Source organism: Peromyscus californicus, unplaced genomic scaffold (genome assembly GCF_007827085.1).
Source record: "Peromyscus californicus insignis strain IS unplaced genomic scaffold, ASM782708v3 Scaffold_7__1_contigs__length_154581171, whole genome shotgun sequence".
NCBI classification, from domain to species: Eukaryota; Metazoa; Chordata; class Mammalia; order Rodentia; family Cricetidae; genus Peromyscus; species Peromyscus californicus.
Genome location: NW_026294595.1, coordinates 139825904 through 139853620, shown reverse-complemented (window position 1 = coordinate 139853620; position 27717 = coordinate 139825904). Strand labels below are relative to the sequence as shown.

Below are 27717 nucleotides of genomic sequence, written 5' to 3'. Positions count from 1 at the left end.
TGCTCCTAACCACTGAGCCACCTCTCCAGACCCACTCTTGCAGTCGGGGTTTTCAGTGCTTCATCTGGAATCTTTGTTTCGCCCACACGTGTAATGTGTCCCATTCACAGTATCATAGCTTTCCTTCCCTATCTATACATACTGTACTCAAGTATAATGTACAGCCCACTTACATACCACCATATAGTATGTAGATACTGCTTAAGGGCGTGTGAGGGCTTTGTGTGCTTCATTCTGCTTGTTGGGAGGAGTTGTTGTTCTTTAGTGTTTATTTGTTTAGTTTTGGTTTTAATTTTTTCGAGACACGGTTTCTATGTATAGCCCTGGGTGTCCTGGAACTCACTCTGTAGACCAGGCTGGCCTTGAACTCACAGACATCCACCTGCCTCTGAGTCTCTATTGATGGGATTAAAGGCGTGTGTCACCACCACCCAGCACATGTTTGTTTTTGAGATAGTATCATGTAGCCTTGAATACACTATGTATTCAAGACTGGCCTTGAACTCCTGGTCTTCCTGCCTCTTCCTCCTGAGTGCTGGGATTACAGGCATGAACCACCACACCCATCTTAGGGTATGCACGTACACACACATGCATGCATGCATGAACATGTAGCACAGAGTGCATGTGGAGGTCAAATGTCAGCCCTCTGAATTTGATTATCTCCTTTTACCATGTAGTCCCAGGGATTCAAATCAGGTAATCAGACTTTGGTGGCAAGAGCCTTTATCTACAAAAGCCCTCTTACCTGCCTGGGCATGTTTTTAAAAGCCATTTCTCCACCCATCATTCCACTGCCTGTTTCTGTTGTTGTTGTTTGGTTTTTTGTTGTTGTTTTTTTTTTTTTGTCCCACCTACTAGCATTTCTGAGATCCTGTTATATAAATATATTACAGATTTATTTAGCCAGTCCCTGCGGATGGGCAATCAGGTGCCTTCTAACAGCACAAGCCACAAAGCCACAGACTCTGGAGTCCATGCCTCCTTACAGTAGTGAAAGCTGCCACGATACACTCCGGGTCCTGCAACTGCTGCACTCTGTGGATATCACTGTGGACCCTTGATGCCCGAGCTTTCCCTCCATCTTCAGAAGCCAAGTCGAGGGATACGACGGCGGCGGCGGCGGCGGCGGCGGCGGCGGCAGCGGCGGGCCAGGCACGAGAGTTCACTGCAGCGGGCTGCGTCTTCGCTCCTCTCAAACCTCAAACATCAGCAGCCATCTGAGCCAGGCCCTTGCCGTTGCCCCTGCAACAGCTCCAGGATCTCAGACCAGGTGCTTCACGTCCATGCTGCCCGTCAGCTGCCTCTCCTGCACTGAGATGCGGCTCTCCTTGCCATCCTCCTGTGCGACAGGCTGACACCCATGCAGGGTCTCCTGCACTGGAGCAGTGTCTATCTCCACAGGACCTTTCCATTCATCCGTGGGTGGGGCCTGGGGAGTCAGGGTGTGAGATCCAAGGTCACCCCTAGCCACAGGGCTATTCTGCCTCCAAGTCCCTTCCCCTTATTTTGTGTTGGGGGGGAGGGGTATCAAAGCTGATTTCTTGGATACCTTCTGCCCCCTGCTGGAAACATGAAATTTGGCAAGGAACTTCCAGAGTCAGAACCAGCTAGCGGAAGAAGCTGACCCTCTGGTTCCACCTACTGGCCCCTAAAAAAGGCGGGACTTCCCTAAGTTCAATGCCGGAGGGAAGCACGGCCAGGGTTACTCTGCCCATGGTGCCCAGCTCCTCCCAGTGGGTAAGTGATTAGGTTGGAGGATGGAATAAAGACCCTGATTCAGGGCTGGGTAGGGGTAAGAGTAGCCGACTGTCACCTTACTGGTCCCAGGGACAAACCCTTAGCCTGTTTTCCTGTGTGTGTGTGTGTGTGTGTGTGTGTGTGTGTGTGTGTGTGTGTGTGTGTGTGTGCGCTCAAGCACGCATATGTACACATGGAGTGTGGCACTGGGTGTACGTGCACGTGCCCATATATGCACTAATGGAGGCCAGAGGTCGATGTCACTCTCCACCTTATTTACTGAGTCAGGGTTTCTCTGGGAACCTCATGATCGGCCGGCTAGCAAGCTCTGTAGTGCATCTGCCAGCACTGGTGTTACAGGCTTTTTTCATAGGTATTGGATCCTGATTCGGGTTCCTGTGCTTATGGAGCAAGCACTTTGCCCACTGAGTAGTCGTCTGTCTCCCTGCACCATGAGCTTCCCTACCTGCCCACTCTTCCCAGCGTCTCTCCCTCAAGGATGGCTTACCTTATTATCCTCTGGTTCCTTGATCACCTTTTCTAGAAAGAAAAAGGAGGGGTGGGACATTGGGAGGGCAGGTCAGGATCAACCACCAGCTGGTTCTGCACAGCTGAGCCCTCCTCCCTTTCTCTCCCACTTGGGCACTCACTGATACAGAAATACACCGGCACGAAGACGGCGATGAGGATGACCACCATGAGGGGGATGACCAGGAGGGCTCGCATCCGGGGCTGCAAACCTGGAGAAACAGTCCTGAGTGGGGCCACTGGCAGATGCTCCCACTCCTTGTCCAAAGCAGCTGCATCCTCTAGCATCTGGACCTTGTGATGTCAGAGCTTTCAAGCAGAAGCATTGTGGGTAATGTTGCATTAGGGGACCTTTTTAAATGCTTTGTGATATTTGCCAATGTTTATGAATTGAGAGATTCCATATTGGGGCGGGGGGGGGGGATATAGTGTATGTGGGTCTGGTATATGTGCACGTCTGTGCATCTGTGCACACATTCAGAGGCCAGAGAAGGATGCTGGTACCCTACTCTGTCACATGTCACCTTCTACTGAGACAGAGTCTCTCACTGAGCCTGGAGCTAGTCCGGCAGCCCAGAAGCTACAGCAATTCTCTCCTTCTCAGTCCCCCCCATAGCATTGGGGTCACAATCACATGTGGTTCATGCTTGCACAATAAACACGCTTACCCTTTAAACCATCTCTCTAGCCATGGGAGATTCCAGTTGGGAGGATCAGCCCCAGTGAGCCAACTTCCCACCTGGCACTCAGCAGCTGTGTGGTGTAGGGAAAGCCCGCCCGCCCGCCCGCCTGTTTCTCACACTCCCTGCTCTCTTCCCTAGGCTGCGGCTGTTCACCTCCAGTGTCTGCATTGTGCAAGTGTGGAGGAGGGAAATAAAGTATCTCTTGTCTAAATCGCTATTCTAAGTGACAAAGAAAAAAGACCAACAGGCAGGTGGCCTCAGAAGCAAGGGGTGCAACCACTTCCCCACAAAAATTAAGGAGACGCAAACAAACCCAATCATCAAGGTTAAGTCCTCTTTGAGACAGGGTCTCACTAAGTGACTCAGGCTGGCCTTGAACTTGGGGTTCTCATTGCCTCAGCCCCCCGAGTGCTGAGACTGTAGGTCTGTACCACCACACCCACCTGAGAGGTAGGGAGGCAAACACCAACAGAACACTGGCCCATAGGCGGCTACCTGGCTTTTAAACTTGTATTGGAACCAGAGCCAAAATTAGAATGACACACGCAGGGTCACGCATCTGGCAAGTGTAGTGGGTAGCTGTTCCAGCTTTGACCTGGAAGGACTACCCCCAGTGAGGCTTCGGTAACTGTCACACCTAAAAGGTGACAGGAGCCCTTAAGACCCGAGATCCGGATGGGCTGGCTCTCTTGGTTCCTGGATCCTGGACGCTGGAGGTAGATTGAGCAGAGTTTTCCAGAGAACACTGCTGGACTGCACTACACCTTTCCCAGACCCTGTAACCTCTCCCTTCACTTGTAAGTTACCCCCACAAAGTCAGCCTCCCTTTTAACTACGTGCAGTTGCCTTAACACTACAACCAATAGGCAAGGCCATCTCCTACTTGATTTTAAAATTTGCTCTTTTGTTAATCGCAGGGTTTTTTTCTTTAACATTTGTTTTTTATTTTTTCTAATATCATTTCAAAATGTTTTTTTCCTCTTGCTTATTGTCCTTTTACAATAGTTTGCTTACATGTTACATGTGAGCTCAAGTGCTTTTCCCATTCCATTCCAGTCACATCTTTCCAAGAGAACAAAGTCAATTTTGAGAAAAAGCAAAGAGACTGCAATTTTATTTTTATTTTCCTTTTTGGCACTGGGGATCAAACCCAGGACCTCACACAGCTAGACTAGTGTGGGGGTCTAACGCAGGACCTCACACATGCTAGACTAGTGTGGGGGTCTAACCCAGGACCTCACATATGCTAGACTAGTGTGGGGGTCTAACCCAGGACCTCACATAGCTAAACAAGTGTGGAAACCTGAGTCGTCAGGCTTTCAGGACAAGAGTTTACCTTCCTGAGCCATTTCAGTAACCCTCTTTCTACTTTCTGTGTTGAGACATTGTCTTCCCAAGCTGCTCAGGCTAGCTTTGAACTTGCAAAATTCTTTCCTCAGCTTCCTAAGTGGCTGTGCTAAAAGGCCCCCTCACCAGACTTTACCCATCTCTTTCTTCACATTCAGTGACAGCCCAGACCCTGTTGTTATCTGCGGTTGTGATGCATGCAGCTGGTCAAGCTTCCCATCCTAGCATCCAACCCGAGGCTAACAGGTGACAGTGTCACAGTGCACCCGTATCTCAGTCGAGGGGCAGCAGAACAGCAGTTTCCAAATGGTAAAATTCCATGCCAGACACTCACACCACACAAGTAAGGGGGTGCGCTGCTGTCAACCCATTTCACAGTTGAAGAAACTGAGGCTCACACCGGGAATGTGATTCATCCAGCTCTCAAGACAGGAGCTGCCTCTTGCTCTCACTCCTACCCCAGTGTTCCTATGTGACTCGGTCTCCCCTTTCAGCTCCCTTCCCAAACAACTGGCCTGACTCATTCTCCCCTGAACTTACCACAGACAGCATCAGTCTGATTCGTCCCTTCCTGGAGTACCGCCATCTTTTTGGCCTCACAGCTGTACAAAGACACATGTGTACACATGTATGGGCATTCACATACACGTGCCGAGAGGGAGGGAGGGAGGGAAGGAGGGAGAGAACATGTATATATATATATATGGAGAGAGAGAGAGAACAGGGCTCCCCAACCACACGACTTCCAAGCCCAGGGGAGTCGCCCAGCAACTGACAAGTCCAAATTCACTAAGCATGAGACTCTGACAGCGCAGCAGCCTGAGCTGGTCATTATGGGAAGGAGGGGAACACACGAGGGAAAGAAAAGGGTGCTACCCACGCTGAAGGAGGGATAACTAGGAGTGTGGATGAGATCCAGGCTTTGTGATGAGGACTAAAACAGAGAGGGCATTGTTCAAAGGCAGGACCGTCAGGCAGGAATGGGAAGTGATGAGTTTGGTCTCTGGTGGAGCATCTCAATCTTGATACCCGCAGGTATTTTGTGCTGGGAAGTGTCCTAAGTTTCCCTCTGTCTCCACCAGCTAAATGCCAGAAACAGTCCCCTAACCAATTATGGCATCTGAAAGATGACTAGATATGGCCAGTGTCCCACAGAGAGCAAAACTGGTCCCTGTTAAGAAGCTCTAGTTTAGGATGGGCCGCGGTGGCACACACCTTTAATCCCAGCACTCGCGAGTCAGAGCCAGGCGGATCTCTGTGAGTTCGAGGCCAGCCTGGTCTACAGAGCGAGATCCAGGACAGGCACCAAAGCTACACAGAAAAACCCTGACACACAAAACAAAAACAAAAACAAAACCTTGTCTCAAAAAAACAAACAAACAAAAAAATGTCGTGTGTGTGTGTGTGTGTGTGTGTGTGTGTGTGTGTGTGTGTGTGTATCGTGTGTGTGTATCAATGTGTTTGCTTGTTTACCAGCAGGATCTCTGGGAAGGAGTACTGAGGAAACAGCCTGAGTTGTTAATTGGGCATGTATTTAAGGGTTCTCCTAGGCAGGAGACTTTGAAGCAAAGCTCAGGGGTGCAAGTGCAGGGTGCAAGGTATGAGGGAGGAGTTAGGGAAATGAGGTGGACCCCAGCCAAACACCAAAGCATCGGGGCTTCCTCCCAAAGGCAGCAGAGAGCCTGGAGTGCCTTAAATCACTAAGTACCGTGATCCCAAAGGGGCCACGGAAGCTCACAATGGCAATATGATGCAGAATCAGCCAAGGGAGGCACCAGGGACAGGGAGCCTGTGAAGAGGCGAAGCCGTCACCACACCACAGGGATGAGGCCCGAGTGGCCACACTAGAGAGTAATGAGGTAGATTCCCAAGAGGCTCATACCAGACCTGACTGAAGTGGAGGTGAAGGCAAGGGTGGGCGGCTCACTATGTGACTGCCTGGAGCCAGAACCTGCCTTTCACCTGGGGCTCAGGGTTTGGCTAGGGGCCCAAATGACAGATCCAGGGGAAGACGGAGCCATAGATGTAGATAAGACAGCCCAGGAGAGGTGGGGAACGTGACTGGGGAGAAGAGAGCCGAGACAAAGCCCCAGAAAAACAATCAAGAGTCAAGGAGGGCGGGACGCTAGATAACTCCGTCGTCGGGAGAGCACTGCCCGGCGGCAAGGTGAGTCTGATCCCTAGAGCCCACATGAAAATAAACAAAGCCAGGCTTGGTGGCCTGTGGTTGTAATCCCAGTGCTGGGGAGGAGACAGAAGGGTCCCTGGGACTCTGGCCGGGCAGCCTAGTCTGCTTGGCAAGTTCCAGTTGAGACTGCCTCAAAACAAAAGAAAAAGGTGGACAGTGCCTGAGAACAACACCCCAAGTTGATATCGCACACACACGCACATATAGGTGTGCACACATACATATGCACACACAGGAGTGGATACACGTACACACGTGCGCGCACACACACACCGAGAAAGTGGAAGAACTGACAAGGAACAGAAAAGGGGAGAAAGGGGGTGTCATGGTGCCTAGAGAAGATAGGGGGATCGACAGATTCTATTAACCAAGCAAGAGTAGACAAGAAAAAAATGTCCCTTAGGTCAGCCACGAGGTCACAGTCACAAGTGAGTGAGTATGGCCACAGGGGAGGGGACTGAACGGCAGGTGACTGAACAGACTGCAACAGGACCCACACTACTTTTGGTTAAGGAGAGGCAACCCTTATTTATACCTTGTCCAAGGACGACACTTTTCAAAAGTGGATGACTCGTTGGAGAAGAAGCCGGCTGGGCAGGGTTCACACACAGTATCAGCAGTCCCTGTGGCTGGGAGCATGTGGGGAGGATGTATCAACGATCTCAGTGGGTCACGGTGTCTGACTCCCAAGGGAACCAGCAGACAAGCAGGGCAGGAGAGAGCACCTGCCTGCTCCCTGTCTCAGTGCAGTGGAGGCCCCTTAAGACTGCAACCCCGCAGGAGTCTCCTTCCCCTTCCCCAGGAAGTTGCCCATAACCACAGCCAGAATGCAAAAGATCCCATTTCCTGTTAACCAGAGGGAAGATGCCAGTCCAGGCGGGAGTCTCTATCCCCTCAGCTTCTGGGGAACCAAAGGCCGACTGCTCAGTCCCGGCTCTTCTCTCCCACCCACAGCTGTTTCCCGGGGCGGGCGGGCCACTTACCCATCTGCTTAACTCCAAAGCCAGGGCCACAGGACGTGTGCAGAACACATCTCCTACACTCCTTGCTAGTGCAGTGCAGACCTTCCTTACAGGCACAAACAGTGTCTGTATCTGAGGTGCCCTCCTTCTCAACCTGAAGCCCTTCATCTGAGCAGAGATGAGAAGGAAGAATGGGAAAACCCCCTCGGCCTCGCTCGCCAAGAGCCCTTCCCACTTCCCACACCATCTCCAGTTTTCTTACGCTGACTTCCTAGGATAGATGACGACCACCTAACTAACTTATTCAACAGCCCAAACTCAACCCAGACTCCCACCCACCAGGACAGACCCTGGCTACTGAAATCGGAGGGATGTCATTGTTAAGGAATATCAACCCAGTTCTCAAGTGCACCGCCCCACGCAGCCCCACGCAGCCCCACGCAGCCCCACGCAGCCCCACGCAGCCCCACGCAGCCCCACGCAGCCCCACGCAGCCCCACGCAGCCCCACGCAGCCCCACGCAGCCCCACGCAGCCCCACGCAGCCCCACGCAGCCCCACGCAGCCCCACGCAGCCCCACGCAGCCCCACGCAGCCCCACGCAGCCCCACGCAGCCCCACGCACTGGATTCACAGTGTGTATGCTGGTAACACCGCGACTCTCTGTTCCACGTGTTCATGTATTCGCCTGAGTTACACAGAAGGCATTGGGTCTTGGTGAGAGCCGTGCAGTGGTTCACCAGTCTCATTCCTGAAAAAAAAACAAAACAAAACAGGAAGACATGAGGCAGCTCGCGCCAATCCTGTCACTACCCGGTGAGCCAGGGCCTGGGGGAGTGGAGCTTGGGAATGGATATCTCAGACCCACGTGAGTGGGAAAGATGGAAGACACGGGGCAGCCTGGGGCAGCCTGGCATCAAGGAAGGGGGTGGAGTGAGTCCTTTTTAGCCTTGAGTTCACAGTTCATACATGGGGTCTGCATCTGCCAGCAAATTAAGAGGGAAGGGTCTTGGTATGGGGCTGGAGGGACTGTCACCTCACCCGGCTGGCACAAATCGCAGCACTGGCCATTGAAGAAGTACTGTTTGTCTCTGCATGTGTTGCATTGTCCTAGATGGACCTAAAAACAAAGTATGTAACTGGAAGGGATCTTTGATAGGCAGGTTGAAAGTTAGCCAAGACATACTATAGCAGATGTGGAACTCCGAAGCAGAAAAGAAAGCCCCCACAGTATGAGGTATATTTGATTTTTACTATACTGCCAAGTGGTGTGGTTATAAAAAGCATCCAGAGAGTCATCCGGCCATCTTACAAAGCAAGGACTCAGAACTCTCTAACCCAGATAGATCCACTTGACTCCTCCCTCAGTGCTCCTGAAGACCCAGCAGGAAGGGAGAACTCAAGCACTTCCTCTAGAGTGGGAGGCTGCTGGTTCCAGCTGGCCTCAGCCCCTTCTGAGTGCCACCATGGTTTCTGTCCCCAGCTCCATGCTGCAAGGGTAAGAATCATTCTGCAGAGGGCCACACTGTGCAGCCACGAGGCTGAGACACTGTGTGAGGGCAGGTGCCCTCAGAGGTCAGAAGAGGGAGCCAGATGCTCCTTGGAGCTAGAGCTGCAGGTGGTTGCGAGCTGCCCAGTGTGGGTGCTGGGAACCTAACCCCAGGCCTCTGCGAGGGCTGCACATGCTCTGAACTGCTGAGCCATCCCTCCAGCCTGTACGTGTGTTCCTTAAAGTCAGGCTACACCTTAGAGTCCCACAGGCACAGAATCCAAAGTTCTCAGCACCTCTATCTCCACTCACGGTTTCACTCTGTCCATTTCTACATCTGGGTGCCACCCATGCTAGTGGTTGAGTCTTGCTAAGTCAGACACACTTCTCTTAACTGGAAATCTATTGTTGCCTCGAGAGAATAGCCAGTATCACTTCCTATAAATTAAAAGAAACCCTAAAAATACACTCAGCAGACTCCTAACAAGGTTAGTAAACCTCAGCTCGGAGCTGAACTCCCTGAGAACCCCCGCCCTGGGCCTGGTTTTTGTTTTTTTGTTTTGTTTTGTTTTGTTTTAGTTTTTCGAGACAGGGTTTTCCTGTGTAGCCCTGGCTGTCCTGGAACTCACTCTGTAGTCTTTGAAAGGCATTAACTAGCTTTGTGTGGTGGCGCATGCCTTTAAACTAAGCACTTAGAAGGCAGAGGCAGGCAGATCTCTGTGAGTTCAAGGCCAACCTGGTCTATAAAGCAAGTTCCAGGACAGCCAGGGCGACACCAATAAACCCTGTCTCAAAAACAAACAAACAAACAAACAAAAAAGGAAGGAAGGAAGGAAAGGCATTAACGCCAAAGTCTTGATCCTTGAAAAAATAAGGACAGGACAGCAAGATGGCTCAGCAGGTCAAGGCACTTACTGCGAGGCTGATGACCTGATTCAGTCCCTAAGAACCACTTGGTAGGAAAGACTGGTTTCCATAAATCACCCTGTGACCTCCACACATGCCCTGTGGCATTCATACACACATACATGCATACATACATAACATTCATAAGTGTAATAAAAATTAATTTTTAAAGTGTGAAAGTTTTTTTTAAAAGCACTGTAACAGGAGTCTGTGTTTTAGTGTGTGTGCACACGCACTGCCCTGTTTGAGACTTGGAGCATACACCTGCCCACCGTTCAAGTGTGTGAAGGTCAGGGCACAACGTTGATGTCAATCCTCACCTTCCATCTGTTTCAAACAGGGTCTCTTGGTTGTTCTCAGCTGTACATGCCCAGCTAGCTGGCCTGAAAACGTCAGGGGCTCTCCTTTCACCTTAGGAACATTAGGATTGCAGACTTCTACCACACACTGCCTCACACGGGTTCCGGGGTGAACTCGGGTGCTCAGGCTGGCACGGCAGGTGCTTCAGTCACCGAGCTGCCGCCCCAGGTGACACTTGAGGATTTATGTGAGGGTTTTTTTTTGTTGATTGGTTGGTTGGGTTTTTTTTTTTTTTTTTTTTTCGTTTTTCGAGACAGGGCTTCTCTGTGTAGTTTTGGAGCCTGTCCTGGATCATGCTCTGTAGACCAGGCTGGCCTCGAACTCACAGAGATCCGCCTGGCTCTGCCTCCCGAGTGCTGGGATTAAAGGCATGTGCCACTGCCAACTGGCTTTTTTGTTTGTTTGTTTTGTTTTTTAAGACTTTAAAAAAAATGTTTAGGTTTATTGATTTTATTTCGTTTGTACGAGTGTTTTGCCTGCACCGATGCGTGCCTGGTGCCCTTGAAGGTCAGAAGAGGACACTGGTCCTAAGAGGATTCTCTGGAACTGGTGCCAAGGATGGTTGTGAGCCACCATGTAGGTGCCAGGAAACTGAACCTGGGTCCTCTGCAACAGCAACAAGTGCTCTTCTCCTAGCCATAAGATTTATTTTATTGATTATAGGTAGATATGTGTGTCTGTATGTGGATATGTGTGTGTGTGAGGGCAGGTGCCCTCAGAGGTCAGAAGAGGGAGCCAGATGCTCCTTGGAGCTAGAGCTGCAGGTGGTTGCGAGCTGCCCAGTGTGGGTGCTGGGAACCTAACCCCAGGCCTCCTCGAGGGCTGCACATGCTCTGAACTGCTGAGCCATCCCTCCAGCCTGCACGTGTGTTCCTTAAAGTCAGGCTACATTTTAGAAATACCCAAGGGCCAGGCGGTGGTGGCACATGCCTTTAATCCCAGCACTCAGGAGGTAGAGGCAGGAGGATCACTGTGAGTTCGAGGCCAGCCTGGTCTACAAAGTGAGTACCAGGATAGCTAGGATTGGGGGGAGCCCACATTTGAGGATGAGACAAATCACTCTGCAACACAAACTACTTTGCTTTTCTGAGGCTGCATTTCCTCATCCTTAAAGATTTGTTTTTATTATTGTATTCGTGTGCCAGTCCACTGTGGGCACCAAGAACTGAACTTGGCAGCATGTGCCCACTAAACTGTCTCTCTAGCCCTGTTTCATCGTCTTTAAAATGGAATTAATAGCACCTGCCCCGAAGGTTGGGTTGAGAACGTGAAAGAACACATGTACATGGCCTGGTAGTCTACCACGGTAGGTGCCCACAAAACGGCAGTTCTCATCAGTACATGCAGATGAGTGTCTGCGTGGGTGCCCTGTACCCTGGCAACTGACTGACTATCCAGGATTTGGCTAACGGATAGCTCTAATTCAACCTGGGTATCTGAGCAAATCACTTGATGAAATCCATCTGAAAGCTCCTCCCGCAACAGTGCGTCCCCAGGACACCTCATCGGACTTCCCACCCTATTTCTAGAGCAGTGAAAGTCCTTGATGGCATCTTCGAGCAGGTGAAAAGGACACCTTTCCTCTGATGGCTCGCCAGCCCCAGTTTCCATTCCCCAAAGCACCGGTTCTTCCCCCACAAAGTTCTCAGGGCCCCAGCTTGAGGACCCTTCACCATGGGAGTGGCAAGTTCAGAAGTCAGGTAGATATAGATTCGTACCCATGTTGAGAGACTTTGGGCAAAACTCTCCCCCTTTCTGAACCTCATTTTGGTCATCTGCGCAACAGAAGAGGCGGGAGAGATCCAACGGGGGCTGTATGCAATCTCTCTCCCAGTCCCATGCACAGAAAGACCTTGCTAAATAGCACTTGCTGTTTCTGTCAGGGCCCAGCACCTACCTGGAGCCCAGATGGGGCTCACAAGGGCAGACTTTGTCCTTGGGTGGTCCAGACTACCCTTCATCACACCTCTGTTTCTTCCTCCATTCCTCCCACAAGGCCCTCATCCACTTCCCTCCCACTCTACCCTCCTCCTGCATCCTGTCTCCCTAAAAGCCATTGCTTAGACCAGTGACCCTTTAATACAGTTCCTCATGTTTGGTGACCCCCAAACATAAAATTATTTTCCTAGCTACTTCATAACTGTAATTTTGATACTATTATGAATCATAATGTAAATATCTGTGCTTTCGGGTGGCCTTCGGCGACCCCTGTGAAAGGGTTGTTCGACACCCCCACAAAGAGTCGAGACCCAGAGGTTGAGAACCACAGAGTGAAAATGAAAGCTTGTAAAGCAGCTTCCTCATTTTTCTCTCTTCTGCTGCCGACCCCCACAGTTATCCTTGCCCAGGCCACAGGTCAGGATCCACAGCCCTTGGCTGGGGATGTAGCTCAGTTGGTACAATGACTGCCCAGAATCCGTGGAGCCCTAGGTTCCATTCTAAGTACCACATAAAACTGGTCATGAACCCTGTCTCGAAAAACCAAAAAAAAAAACTGGTCATGGTGATGCACGCCTGTAGTCCCAGCATTACAGAGAAATCCAAGGACAGGAGAGACGGCTCAGCCACTAAGTGCTCGCCACATAAATGTGTGGATCAGAGTTCCGATCTCCAGAAACACATGTAAATGCCAGGTCTTTGTAGAGGCCTCTCTGTAATTCCAGCCTTGCAAAGCAAAGACGGGGGATCCCCAAAGCAAGCTGGCTAGTGAGACCTGCCATATGGGGAGCTCTGGGTTTGATTGAGACCCTGCCTGAATGAGTAAGGTAGAGAGTGTCCAAGAATGACTCACGATATCAGCTTCAGGCCACCACATGCAAGAACACACATGTACCCACAATAATGTATACACACATACAAACCACACAAACAAAAAAGCAAGGGAAAAAAGAAAGGAATTAAAAGTCATCCTCAACTACATAGGGAGTTTGAGGTCAACCTGGGGTACCTGAGATTCTCTCAATCCAGCTGGTTGATAGTGTGTGCTTACACAACACTAACTGTCCCTGCTGCAGAAAGCCACACCTGTAACATGACACCTGCCCACGTGGGTGATTCAAAGTCAGCTTAAATACCTAAATCCTTGTCTCCAACCAACAAGACTCTACAGCACTTGAAAACATGGGGAGCCCAGCCAGAGGGGCGGGGATGAGACTCAGGTAGTCAGGGGATTCCCAGCCTCCAGAATGAGGAACTGCAGAAATACATTTAAACCAAAAGTGAATCGAGTGGTAGCTTTGAAAATCCCGGAGATGTGCTTGGTTGGGTCTGAGCCATTCTCGTGCCTGGAGAAACCGAGGCTGATCTCTTCACTCTTTCTTGGGTTCCACGGCTATTCCTCTCTTTGGGTATCTCTTATGCCGTCTTAAGTTCAAGAAGCAGAGGCACCAACTTGGGGGTTCCTCCTAGATTAGCTTGGCTATGGTAGGGGTGTGGTGGGTGTTAAATTACCTCTCCAAGAAAGTACCCAGGGTCTTGTTCCTACAAGATGCCCTGGAAGAAAGTGGCCCCAGCTAGCAGGGAGAAAATAACCACTGATGGTGTCTCTCCACAACGGGAAAGTGACAGGAAACAGGCCAGACTTGCTCCTTCCAAGCCTAGCCAGGCTGTCTTCCTGTGCACTCCAAAACCCTTTCCAATCTCTGTGGCCAAGCCTAGCCAGGCTGTCTTCCTGTGCACTCCAAAACCCTTTCCAATCTCTGTGGCCAGCTCCTGAGCCCAGGCTTGGATTAGATAAAGTCGTCCAAACACCGCTGTGTAAGCATACCCTCCCTAAGCTCCCCCTGTGGACTGGGGAGAGGAACAGCCCACCCACCTTATTTTATAGTCAAGATCAGAGAGATCTTGCCCGCCCTATTCACCGCTTCCCACCTTCCCCTCCAAATCAGCTAGGAAGATCTCCCCGACGTCTTGTCTCCTCTTTCCATCTCCCGCTCTCAAATCCTTTAGGACAGGGACAGAAGCCACTCACCGCTGTCAACAAGCAGCCCCAGAGCACACACTGCCGAGGCAAAGTCACCATCGCGGGGGTTCGAGCGGCCAGATCACTGATTAGGGTGGTGCCTCTAGTAGCTCCAAAGTCCCTGCCAAGGGCCCCGCCCAGGAAAGGGGCGGGGTCTTCAGGCACCAATCGCGAGGACTTCGGGCTAGTAGCTGGGCAGGGAATTCCCCAGGACCTTCCCAAGAGTCTGATTCCCCCGGGAGTTTAAGGGCCGGGCACCTAGGCGGCAGGAGGCGTGGTCCCAAGGGGAGCCCGTTCTCTACATCCCGGGACCCCAAGAGCCACCTATAGCAGGGCTAGGGACCCTCCTGCTTGCAAGAAGTAGAGGGGAGAAGGATTCCTGTAGGGACTGGGGGGTTGGGGGGCGCCACTGGATACCCAGGGTTCCCCCAATACCTCCGGGAAATCTCCGCAGAACCGAAAGCGTCCCCAGTGGGGACAGAGAGGTCTAAGGAAGTCCCCAGCATCACCGCAAAGCCAAAAAACGGGAAAGACCACAGTTGGAGAGCCAGGAAGTGATTCAAGAAAATGAGTTTTCCCTACTCAGTTCCTATTTTTTGCGAAGGAAATTCCCACGTGTAGGGGCAGAGTCCTACCCTCCCATCCATGCGTGCCACCCATGTGTCTCCACCAGCGACTTCTATCCCATCCCAGCTCCATCCGGAGTCAGGAGACAGGTATTTACTGGGTGGACCAGCCTTTCGTGGGATCCCGGGATCCCTTGGGAAATGTTAGCGGACTAGAGGCTCTCTCTATTCCTCCATTAACTTTGGGGGGGGGGATGGTCGGGAGCAAGGTTCTGAACTCTGATCCTCTCCCCAACACTACCCACTCTTCTTCATATTCTCTCCTCCTCTTCGTTTCCCCCACCCCATGGAGTATATGGGGGGTCAGAGGACAACTTAGGGGAGTTAGTTGTCTCCTGTGAGATCCGTACCTCAAACTTAGGTCGCCAGGCTCCGTAAGTAGTGTCTTCACCCCACACCCTCCACTACCGACCCCATTTTTGAACCAGTGTTAACATTCTTCTCTGCAGCCACGGTGTCCTGGGTTCTGGTCCAAGCTTTGGGCCTGATGCACTGAGTTCATTCCCTTCCCAGGAACTTGAACTAGGTGGTGCTTGGGATGTTGATGCTCCAGACTCTGAACATCCAGGCCATGCTGAGAGGTCAGGCTGAAAAGAAAAAGGATGGGATGGGGAAGGAAGGTATGGTACATTAACCCCAACCTTGGGACCTGTCTTGCTGTTCTATTGCTGTGAAGAGATCATAACCATGGCAACTCCTACAAAAGATAGCCTTTAATTGGGGGCTTGCCTACAGTTTTAGAGGGTTATTCCGTGATCATCATGGTGGGAAGCAGACAGGCATGGCATTGGAGCAGTAACTGAGAGCTTTACACCCTGATCCGCAGGCAGCAGGTGCCAGGGGTGGGAGTCTGGGCCTGGCATGGGCTTTTGAAACCTCAAGGCCTACTCTCGAGTGACACACCCCCTCCAACAAGGCCACACCTCCTAATCTTCCAAAACAGTTCCACTAACTGGGAACCAAGCATTCAAACATATGAGCTGTGGGCGCCATTCTCAATCAGACCACCACAGGGCCATTGCTACAAGTAACAGCTTCATCTCTCTTCATCCCAGACTTAGGAGTCCCAGAAGAAGTTGCCTTTGTGAGGAGCACAGGCCAGGTGAATGACCGAGAAGCCGCATGCTGGGAGGCCAGGTTCCACTGCTCTGTCGTCTTCTTCCTCTGGAATCCATCCTGTCTTCGGTCACCTCCGCCACTGTTCTAACTCAGGGGCTCATAGTGAGTATGTGAACAGGTTGTCACTTCTCACCCGGAAACAGCCCCCATCACAAGGAAGATGGCAAAGAGGGACACACCTCTGGAGGTCTCAATACTGACCTCACACCGCAGTGGCCCCCTGGGTAGAAAGATGGTGGTCATACATAAAAAGGCCAGAGACACTCAAATCAGGACCCAGAGGTCTCCATTAAAGACACACAAAGACACCCAGTAGGAAGAGAGCATTAAACTGTCTTTTCCTTTTTTCATCCCCTTTGGAAAACAAGCCTAGTTTTCATTCCTGAGAGTGGGGGCATTACTAGATAACTTCAGCTATTGCTTATTTCTTATTTGCTTGATTCCAAAATTGGGCCCTTCACAAAACTGCCTCAGGGAAGCCAGTACACAGAATTAAAACATTAATTATATTATATAAAACATATCATAGCAGCAATTAAAGCATCTTAAATTAATGTGTGAAAGAATAAATAGTAGCCTTTGTGTTGCCCCATGGGGCGCAGACCAGACAAGATAAAGGGAAGATATTTCACTTTACACACATCCCTAGGAGATGCTGGCGGTGAGGCCTAGGGAAGGAACAGAACCGTGTTGGGCTGAGAGGAGAGCGAGGAAGGAGGGGGCTAGTGAGATGCTTCCAGGGGAGGTGGCGATTGCCAGCATCCCACCGAGGGAAGAGTCCAGCAGCAGAGGTGGGGCAAAGGGTGCTGGAAAGAACAGTGATCCAGGATTTGGGAGAAAATGGCCTTTGTGAGGAGCAGGGGGTGCGGGGCAGGTGAATGACCGAGGGGCATGCGTGGAGGTCAGAATTGGCAGCATCTGCTGTCCAAAGACCCAGCTCTACTCATGGTGTCTTTTACCTGTATTCTGCCCCTCCTTATTACCTAATACGTACCCTTTCTTCTTCCTTTTCCTACATAGTATACTGTCCTTACATGTACGTGTGTGTGTGTGTGTGTGTGTGTGTATGTGTGTGTGTGTGTGTGTGTGATGAAAAGGGATATAAAGCTAATTGTTTTTTCAAGTTTTACCTCATGCATTTGTCAGGGTATTTTGTGGTGGATAAGTTCATAAAAATATAATTAATAGTGAAAGTATAGAAGCCAGTGTGAAGCTGCAGAGCTTCAGAATGGCTCTTCTAACTGTATAGATGTTCGTGGAGATGTGTAGACTTTGGGCCTGGCTAATCTCACTACATGATGTTTTTTATGGGCAAGTTCATTACAGTAGAGTTTTATTTTAAACAGAAAAGAATATTAGCCATAGTGGCGCACGCCTTTAATCTCTGTCCTCAGGAGGGAGAGGCAGGTGGGTTTCTGGATTCTCTGGTCTACATAGTGAGTTCTAGAACACCCAGAGCTACACAGTGAAACCCTGTCTCAAAAACTAATTAATTAAAAATATCCCAGCTAGTATGCATATCTGATTATGTTCCCCAAGGTTCTCAGCAGGCTCCCAAGGACCATCACTTTTTAGTTTACAGGGATACACATCCCTTGGCTTCCACTTCCCTGGTTGTCCCACACTGTCACCTCCACCTGACACTACCTCCCCCTTACCTGCTTTCATCTCACGTTTCAATGCTGGAGTTCAGTGCACCTCCTCTGGGAACTCGAAGCCTCTGAGGTGAGCACACCCACCTCCCCAAGCTCTCTTTCCTAGCCCCACAACCTACTTTGCCCAAGTGAAACTCAGCCCCACCATGCTGTTCTTCAATTATTCTGTTTATTTGTGGAACCAGCGTGTGGAGGCGGCTCGACTCCATGGGGCATGATAATGAAGCGCTCGCCCTAATCTCTGCCTCCAGCCATGCTCAGCTGACTTTCCCTTTTCTGTCCCTTAATGACATTTTGGGCAGATTGCGTTCCTTTCGGATCACTTTCTGTTGTTAAAACCCTCATCCTTTGATGTTTTATTCGCAAACTCAATTTAAATCTCATCTCATCCTCCCTGCTCATCCAAGGATTGACTTGAGCCAGGAAGAATCTTGTCAGCTAGACATAAAAAACAGGGAAGGAGAAAGGACTGGCTGGGAGATGCACCCCAGCACCATCCCAGGGTTGAAATGGGAAGCGGGGATCAGGAGAGGGCAGATAGCCCGGGTGGAGTGTCTGGCCTCTGCAAAGTGCCTCTCCACGATGCTTGACCCGCCCTGTCTGCAGTGGCCAAGTGGTGGCTTCCTGAGGGACATGGAGTAATTCTCATGATTTTCCCCATGGACAGTTCTCTGATGGACACCCAGCTCAGATTTTAGCAATCATCTCATACCCTGATGCCACCTGGAGACTGCAGTGCCCAGAAGTCAGTCTACTAGAATGAGTCCTCAGAAAGGTGCTCCCGCCTGGCTACTGTGGTGTTCACTTGGCCCACAGGGACATTTTATCGGGGCAGTGCTCTGCCATGTCCTCTCTCTTTCCAATGCTTTCTGCCCAGATAGGCACTGTCCACTGCCAGGAAGACCTCATGAGAGACAGCATCCCACATGCCCTTCCTATGGTCGTCTTCAATCTCCACAAGGTGCTTTGAGCCTCCTTCACTCCCGCTCTTCTCTATTGTACATCCTGCAGTCATCAACAGAACGTAAGACCTTCCTTCCCCCTGCCCGGGATTAGTAAAGTGGGCAACTGGGGTTGTGGATGTAGTGTCAGCCCGCCTCTTTTAGTAAAACCACTGGGGAGGTCTGGCTCCCCACAACCCAGAACCTGTTGGCCTTGCTTGCGGATTCCTAGCAGAACCTTCACTCCGTAAACTTTGTAATGGCCATTCCTCACATCTGACTTGATTCCTAGACAGAAGGGGAATCAGTGTCTTAGTCATTGTCTTATTAGGGTTTCTGCTGCTGTGATGAAACACCATGACCAAAGCAACTTGGGGAAGAAAGGGTTTATTTGGCTCACACTTCCACATCACTGTTCATCACTGAAGGAAGTCAGGACAGGAACTCACACAGGGAAGGAGCCTGGAGACAGGAGCTGATGCAGAGGCCATGGAGGGGTGCTGCTTACTGGCTTGCTCATCATGGCCTGCTCAGCCTGCTTCCTTACAGAACCCAGGACCAGCAGCCCAGGGATGGCACCACTCACAATGAGCTGGGCCCTCCCCAATCAGTCACTAAGAAAATGCCCTGCAGGCCTGCCTACAGCCCCATCATATGATTTTATTTTACATATCAAACTCAGTTCCCCCTCCCTCCCTTCCTCCTGTTCCTCACCCACCTCTGCCCACCCCTCCCCCCATCCAGAGAGGGTAAGACCTCCCATGGGGTGTCAGCAAAGCCTGGCATATCAAGCTGAGGCAGGACCAAGCTCCTCCCACCTGCATCAAGGCTGAGCAAGGTGTCCCACCATAGGGGATGGGCTCCACATCACAGGAGGCATTTCACATTTGAGGTTCCCTCCTCTCAAATGACTTTAGCTTGTGTCAAGTTGACATAAAACTATTCAACACAGTCATCTTCTATTGCCCATCCAGATGCCCATCCAGAGCGCAGGCCCATGCCGAGTGCTGATCAAGCACTTATTGAGTAAATTCAAGACTGTTAAGTAACAAGTCTGAAGGAATCCATCAGGACTTACCCACTTGGGCCCCACACTGGCTGCATGGCTGCCCACCCCCACCGGGTTCTCTGGCTGGGATTCCCAGACCTAACTGTGTCCCCCAGATATTTCCTTATAACTCAGAAGAGCTGAGCTGGGATTTGTCAAAAGGAACTAAGACACTTAGGAAAGAACACGATGAGAAATCTGGAAAACCCCAGAACCAAACAAAAGGCTGCTTTGACAAAGCGTTGTCAGGATCCAGGTAAAACGCCTTATTGGCCTGGCTGATTCTGACTCCCTGACATGGAGAACTCAGCCCTTGATGGCAGCAGCCTCCATGGACTGTGGTGTCTGGAATGAGAGGTGGATGTGTTGGTAGAAGAGGTGACTCAGGATCTCCCGCTGTGATCTCAAGGTCTTCTACGGCTTGGCTTCTGCTGGCCTCCCCCTCTGATGCCCACTCACTAGGAACCTCCAGTCATCAGCAGTCCTTGCTCCGGCCTCGGATCTCTATCTGTGTCCCTCCCCTACCCATTATCTGCCCCCTCCTCTTCCCTAGTTAGATCTAAGACAGACAGACGGATGGGCCTCCAAGGGAGGCTTATTTTGAGACCCTCATCTAAAAGGGACTTCCTTCCACTGCGCAGCCCCCTCCTCCCCACACTGCCCTCATGTAGAAGACAGAACTCATAAACTTAGAAGATAACGTTATTGGAAGGACGCTGGGCAGGAAGAACCAGACTCAGGCCATGACCTTAGGAGGTGGAATATGAAGGGAGAAGTCCTTACAGCCATCCCTATGCTAGCCAGTCCCCAAGACAGTCCCATGATCCCACCTCCTGCTCTTCATACCCACGCTTGGTCCCCTTCCTCTGTGTACCAACAGAAACTAGTGACTCATGGGATGTCACAAGGAGTTCAGAACATAAAACCCTGAGGTGTGGCTGGAAAGATGGATCAGTCAGTGATATACTTGTCCCCAAAGCATGAGGACTTGAGTTCAGATCCCCAACATACATGTGAAAAGCCAAGTGAAAGCCAGGCATGGTGGCATGTATCTATAATCGTATCACTGGGGAGATAGAGGCAAGCACACCTCTGTGGGTTCCAGGCTAGCCAGGGCTACACAGCTAGAGCCTGTCTCAAAATAATCAAAGAAACAAACAAAACAAATAACCGTACAAGTGAGGCAGTGTGTGGCTGTAATCCCAGCGCTGGGGAACTGGAGGAGGAAACTTCCTGGGGCTTGCTGGCCAGTCTAGCCAAATCAACAAGCTCTATCTCGGTTCAGTGAGAAAGCCTGTCTCAGAAAAAATAAGGTACAGGGCTGGCAAGATGGTTCAGTGGGTAAAGGTGCCTGCTGCCATTCCTGACGTGAGTTCAACCCACACAGTGGAAGAAAGAGAGAACCAACTCCCGAAAGTTGCTTCTAAAGGGCACACATGCAGCGGTACTCTTGCTTGAGCATACGCAATAAATAAACACATAAATACTAAATAAATACATAAATGTAATAACAAAACAGAGTGTCCAGAGCAATTCAGGAAGACACCCAAGATACGTGATTCTGAGTCTTCTTATACAGTAATATTTTATAGGTGAACACTCAGTTCTAGACTTACAGACACGCACTGCCTCATCTAGATTTTTATGTGGCTGTGGGGTATCCAGTCCAGAATCATGTATTTTGATTCTCCAATGCCCCTGCAGAACATAGTCGTTCACTAAAGATATTATATTAAATAGACACTTCTCATGTGTATGAAATGTTGCAGACCAAAAATAATCTATTGTCCTATCCCAAAATTAAATCAATATTTTCATTTGTACATTTGTATTCACATTTCAGTCCTAGCCTGTTGGTGTCTTTAGAGTTCTCTCTCCTAGGGGAAGCATGCATTCCTGCTTTATATTTTCCTATATTGTCATGCTGTGAACATTATTCCCATGATATTTTTATTTTTATATGATTTATTTTTGATTATGTGTGTCTGTATATGGTATGTGCTCATGCGCAAGTGCCTGTGGAGACCAGAAGAGGGCACCAGATCCTCTGGAGCTGGAGTTGTGAGCACCTTGACCTGGTGGCTGGGTGCTGGAAACCAAACTTGGGTCTTGTACAAGCAGTATGTGCTTATAACCACTGAGCCATCTCTCCAGCCCCACAGTTTTTTCTCTATCTCTAATCTCCCCCTCTTCATGACATCCCACTAGTTATCACTCTACATGTTAAAGAATGTGTTTGTTCTTTTCCTAAGAAATTAAGCTATCATTTTCTGAAACCACTTCCCACTAAATAACATGTCACAGAAATGGTTCCAAGTCAGTAGACACAGATCTGCAGCTCCTGGTTGAAATAACTGTGTCATTCTCTGTGTGGTGAACTTGTCTCAGCTGATTCAACTGCTCTGCTGTGGACTCCAGGTTTCCACTTCTGCAGTGGGCACTGAGCAACACAGGTCCTTGCTCATGCATGCTTGGACACCTGTGTTCTGGTGTCCATAGAACAGATTTCTAGAAGGAATATTCTATGTATATAAAGTGCAAACAAATATTTTCAAAATGCTTTGCAAGGAAAAAAATTGAAAAATTCATATTTAAAAAGCTTTGGACTGTCAGGTGTGGTGGCGCACACCTTTAATCCCAGCATTCCAGAGGCGGAGGCAGGCAGATCTCTGTGAGTTCAAGGGCAGCCTGGTCTACAGAGCGAGTTCCAGGACAGGCTCCAAAGCTACACAGAAAAACCCTGACACACAAAACAAAAACAAAAACAAAACAAAACAAAAAAAACTTGGATTCTCTCCATTACTAAATGTTATCATTCATTTGATATTTGATAACTTGATGTACAACAGATATTGCTGCCTCAGTTCACATTTCTCAAAATTATATTTTCCCATTATTAATAATTTTTTTTCTTTTTGTGGTTGTAGGGTTTGGGCCTCATGCTGTATCCTCAGTCTCCTTTCCATAGTGAAGCAGTTACTCAAGCTGGCCTGGAACTCATTCTGGAGCCCAGGAATATCTTGACCTCATCATCCTGAGGAGCTGGGGTCACAGGCCTGCACCACCAGGCCCAGAGAAGGTGAGTGTCTCCTGTTTTATCAAATGTTTATCTTGATCTTCCTTATCTATGAACTAACCATCCTTTTTCAGACAGCTGTCATTCAGCTTCAATCATGAATTCATTCAACAATTCATTAAGCAGCTAATGTGGGTCACATGTTAAAGTATTGAACCACAAAGTCCCAGCACTAATGAGCTCTTTGCATGCAATGGATATTAACCTTTTCCTCTGTCATGTGTGTCAAAAATCAGCTCAGATGTCTAATTGTGCCTCTGGGCTCTGCCACAGGCATGTTCTGGCAGACAGTAACCATCTTAGTTTCGTGTTATAGGATGTAAAATAGTATTGGTTGCTAGCCATCACTTGTTAAAGAAGAATGTCTAACAGCCCACTGTGTGGCATCTTGTAGGTCCCCCACCCTCAGGGCCTCCATCCACAGTCACCACTCTGCCATATCTTGAGTATCTGTGACCACTTGTTCTGAGGGCCATTAATGGCTTCAAGAGCATCTTCAGATCATTCTGGATGGGAGCAGAATAGAAGAGCATCATTCAGTGCCCCCTGGAAACAGCTTCTCACCACTGGCAGAGTTATAGGCCAGTGTCCGAGTTCCTCACCCCCTCAGGTAGAATGACTAAGAAGTAGGTTCTGCATCATCTTCCCAGTCAGGATGAAACCCCAGTTCCCTGTGATGTGACCTGCTTATCAGCCCCCACCTGAAAGCACTTCCTCTGGATGTTTCATTTGCCCAACTTCCCATCTGCTTTCTGCCATCATCTCTATTGTGAGACAAAACTTTTCCCAGGGGGCTGGAGAGATAGCTCAAGAGGTTAAGAGCACTGGCTGCTCTTCCAGAAGTCCTGAGTTCAATTCCCAGCAACCACATGGTGGCTCACAGCCATCTATAATAAGATCTGGTGTCCTCTTCTGGCATTCAGGTATACATACAGGCAGAACACTGTATATATAATGAATAAATAAATAAATCTTTTTTTAAAAATAAATCTTTATTAAAAAAAAAAAAAAAAAACCTTTTCCAGGGAGATGCAATACACATGTCTACTTATCTGACCAACAGACCAAAGTACAGATACCATCAAAGTCCAACTTGGTGAACCATGCATGAGTTTTATTGGGGTTACTTACAGGAATATGGGTGACGGGTTACTTACAGAAGTAGGAATGAATGGCTCAAAGACAGCTGTGTCACCAAAGCCCACCCCAGCAGGAATGACAGCTCACAAAGCTGGGAACCTGGAGCACACTGTACAGCCTGCAGGCAGCTCCACAGGTGGGAGAGTGTCTTTCCAGGTGCCTCAGAGGGTCTAAACCTCTTCCAGGAAGCTCGGCTGGCTCTGCTTCTTCCAGGCAGCTGTTTGGGCCTCAGTCTTGCGGCTTTTCTCCTCTGAGAGCCTTCTCTACAGCCGAGCTTCAGTTCCTCAGAGAACCACTCTCAGCTTTTACCACAGACTCTGGCAGGGAGGGGGCGTCTAATGAATCTGGTCAGTTTCAGGGACTTCCTGCAGCTATTGTGAGTTCTTAAGGAGCTTCTTGGCAGGATGGAACATTTCAATCTTAGAGAAAACCATCAAGCGACAACCTTCTGTAGTGATACTTTATTTGTGCTGAAATGTGGTGATATTTTATTTGTAGGTTAATAAATAAAGTTTGCCTGGAGATCAGAAGTCACAGCCAGCCATAAACAGAAGTCAGGTGGTGGTAACACACGCCTTTAATCCCAGTACCAACCATAGAGACCTGGAGGTCTGTACAGACAGGCAGTGACAAGGAAGTGAGGTGGTTGGGTTAAGAGCCAATGAGAAGGCAGAACAGCAAGGCAATAAAGGCGCGGGTTAGACAGGAAGAGGCTGGTTCTCTTGGGAAGCTACGTGACGTGGTGAGCTAAGGTTAGTTGGTGGCTATCACTCTGATCTCTACGGCTTTCACGCCTGTATTTGGCTCTGTGTTTCTTATTTAATAAGACTGTTTAGAAAGTCGCCTACAACTTCCCACATGAGTGCGTGAACAGAACTTTGCCTCACTTCTATGTTTAAGAAAACAGCAGCTAAGATCCTTCAGTGACGGGTGAAGACACACGAACAGGAGAGACTGGAGCTGAGAGTCATCACTGTGACCTTTGACCTCAGAATCGTGGGTCCAAAACCACAGTGCTACTGTCTGTGTGGTCTCGCCCTAACCTCTGTTTTCTCCCTTGTGAAATGAGAGTGCTTGCATGGTTCCTGGAAAGACTGGAGTGTGTACTTTTATCATCATAATATCTAGCAAAAATGACATAAACCATTGATAATAAACAATCATTTCAGGGGTTCAGATAGTTCCCCCCATGATCACTGGGCACTTAGTACTCTTATATCCATTTCAGAAGACTCCATCCAGCTCTCTAGGGACCAGGGATATGGCAGCCAGCCATGGGGTTTCTGTAGTCCTGGAGTTTGAATATTCCTAGATGTATTAGTGGATTGGCCCATCTGTGGTAGCAGACACATCCCATATCTGCATCATCCAATATGGTAGCTGCTGGCTACGGGTGCCTGGTGAACACTTGAATGTGGACATTACAATTGAGGAAGTGGATGTCTCTGTGTGTTGGTGTGTGTGTGTGTGTGTGTGTGTGTGTGTGTGTGTGTGTCTATGTGTATGTGTATCTGTGTATGTGTCTATGTGTCTGTGTCTATGTGTCTGTGTGTGTTTATGTGTATGTGTCTGTGTGTATGTGTGTGTGTCTGTGTCTGTGTGTCTGTGTATGTGTCTATGTGTCTGTGTCTGTGTTTATGTGTATGTGTCTGTGTGTATGTGTGTGTGTCTGTGTGTGTCTGTGTATGTGTGTCTGTGTATGTGTCTATGTGTATGTGTATCTGTGTGTGTCTGTGTATGTGTCTATGTGTCTGTGTCTGTATGTCTGTGTGTGTGTGTCTATGTGTCTGTCTGTGTATGTGTCTGTGTGTGTTTATGTGTATGTGTGTGTGTGTGTCTGTGTGTGTGCCCATATGAAAAGGACAGAAGACAGCATTTGGTGTCATCCTTAGGAAACCAATCTAGCTCCCTTGAGACAGGGTCTCTCATTGGTCTGAGGCTCACCTGATTGGTGGGGCTGGCTGGCCAGCAAGCCCCAGGGACCCGCCTGGCTCTGCCTCCCTGGCGCTGGGATTCCAAGCATGTGCTCTCACGGCCAGCTTTTTCAGGTGTGTTCTGGGGACTGAACTGAAGTTCCTGCACGGGGAAGGCTAGTGCTTTACCAATGGTAGCACCCCAGCCCAGATAGATTTTGCTTTTAACAAAAGGGTAAGCAGCCGCGTATAGCTAGTATGTACCACCTTCTGTGACAGCTCCAGGCTAGAGAAAGAGGTTGGGCGGCGGTGGACAAAATGTCTTAGCTCTTTTCTTCCCTGCTCTCTTGCCTCCTCTTTGCTGTCTCAGCCGGAGCTATTCATTCCCTTCTTTGGAGGGCTCTGCCGCTCTCTCTTTTGTATGTGACAGGTTCCCCGGAAGGAAGCAGTGGGGACTGTGACAAGCGCTGTATTTTCATACGCAGCAAGGTGAGACAAGCGCCTTGGTGACCTCTGAACTGAAAGACAAGATGAATACTGCTATAAATACAGCTGAATAGAGATTTGCTTCCAGATGGCTCCCATTGTTCCCTCTTCCTCGTAGTATTCATGCTGAGATAATTCCCGGCTTCTCAGATCCGCTATCGTTATAAAACATCACATCACCTCATTTTCATCCGTTACATTCACAGGTCACAAGACTACTTTCATCCTGGCGGAGTTCGTCACTAATGGTTGTGAAATAATGCTTCTTTCTGTTTCAGCAGGAGCCCAACAGAGAGCTTCCTACTTGTGAATTCTTTTATCCCCCACTTCCTACTTTTGACTCTCTCGTCTAAACAATGGGGGCTAATGGAGTTCTCCGTATGCTAGTGTGTATTTCCCGTCAGCCAGGATGCTCCCTGCACCGCCTGTGACTCCACAGGAAAAAAAAAAAGTAGTTTCTTTCCAAATCACCTAAGCCCGAGGGATGGCGTGTGGCGTGGCCACACTTGCTGGAGCCATACACATGGCCAACCATCAATTCACCCAGACTGCATTTCCACAGTACTTTCATAAACTCAAGGTACAATAGAACAAGGGGCTTTGAAGACTCAAAGACATGGGTTCGAATCCTGACTGTGACACTTAACAATATGTGTGGGAGGAAATGGAATGAATTTACATCTTTGATCCTCAGTTTGCATATCTGTAAAATGGAAGGAAGAGTCACTGTTGATACTGGAAGTATTAAGAGCAAGGACCCCACCACAAGTAGAGTACCTTATGCCCTGGGGTAATTATCTGCTTCTCTGAGACTCAACCTTCTCATCCATAAAGTGGGATTGCAGTATCTATGTTTCAGGTAGTTAAAGAGTACCAAGTAAGGGTATATATAAAGTGTTCAGCAAAGTTCCTGATTCAAAGAGCCCCCTCGCTCTTTCTATACTCCAAGAGCATTCCTTTCTCCAACCATCAATGGCTTTCTTTATATCCAAGTTGCTAAGTGTTTGTGTGCTGTGGCCTCCTCTGACTGTCTGCAGAAGTCAACGGACTCTTCTCAGAAATATATTTTCCAAGGAATAAGACATTGTGGGGACGTGACAGCCAGTCCTAACCTGATGGCACTGTGTTATTGCCTGCCCAGAAATGAACTGCTCTATCCCACTCATTAGAGTGCTCAGACCTGAGTAAGAATTTACACAGGCCCCTGTGGTGGCTAAAGAAACTTAATATGGAGCCAGGCATGCCGTAAGGGCCTTTGACCTTTTGCTCTGGGATGCCTGGGAGATCCTAGTGGCCTGCAGGTGAGATAAGGATAGGATAGTGGGCCGTGAGGTATCAACAGCTGCCTTTGCTTCTGTAACACCTGCTTAGCGCTATGGGAAAGGGATGGAATGGTCTTTTTATTACTGTATATCGGGAAAGTCAGAAACAGCTAAGGGAAGTCAGAAGTTGCCCAGCTGTGGAGTCCGTGGATATTTGTAATGCACACCTTACTGATGTCTGCCTTAAGACCTCACCTTAACCCTTCTCTGCACAGCGTGCTGTTTGGC

At 49.3% G+C, this 27717-nt stretch overlaps 1 protein-coding gene and 2 long non-coding RNA genes across 4 annotated transcripts; 2 read left to right on the top strand and 1 right to left on the bottom strand.

Moving 5' to 3' along the window:
- On the bottom strand, positions 1–14275 carry Cd40 (CD40 molecule). The gene is made up of 9 exons (XM_052725564.1): positions 14173–14275; positions 8489–8567; positions 8073–8198; positions 7470–7616; positions 7022–7115; positions 4839–4900; positions 2391–2480; positions 2249–2280; positions 1–1432 (listed from the first exon to the last, which is right to left on the bottom strand). The coding sequence occupies exons 1-9, from the start codon at positions 14221–14223 to the stop codon at positions 1265–1267; spliced, it is 849 nt and encodes a 282-aa protein (XP_052581524.1). The 5' UTR covers positions 14224–14275; the 3' UTR covers positions 1–1264.
- On the top strand, positions 1465–3073 carry LOC128102058 (uncharacterized). The gene is made up of 3 exons (XR_008215308.1): positions 1465–1740; positions 2399–2599; positions 2957–3073. It is a non-coding gene; the product is annotated as an uncharacterized LOC128102058 (long non-coding RNA).
- Positions 8093–27717, top strand: LOC128102061 (uncharacterized). Of its 2 annotated transcripts, XR_008215309.1 has the most exons (4): positions 8093–8263; positions 15845–16010; positions 22480–22631; positions 26374–27717. It is a non-coding gene; the product is annotated as an uncharacterized LOC128102061 (long non-coding RNA). The 2 variants fall into 2 exon arrangements; XR_008215310.1 differs by lacking the exon at positions 26374–27717 and having other exon boundaries at positions 22480–23604.

Coding starts and splice junctions, on each gene's coding strand:
- Cd40 (XM_052725564.1), bottom strand. CDS start 14,223: ATGGTGACTTTGCCTCGGCAGTGTGTGCTCTGGGGCTGCTTGTTGACA. Junction 2,481..4,838: donor TCAGACTGATGCTGTCTGTG/GTAAGTTCAGGG, acceptor CTGTTTCTCCAG/GTTTGCAGCCCCGGATGCGA. Junction 1,433..2,248: donor AGGAACCAGAGGATAATAAG/GTAAGCCATCCT, acceptor CTGACTCCCCAG/GCCCCACCCACGGATGAATG.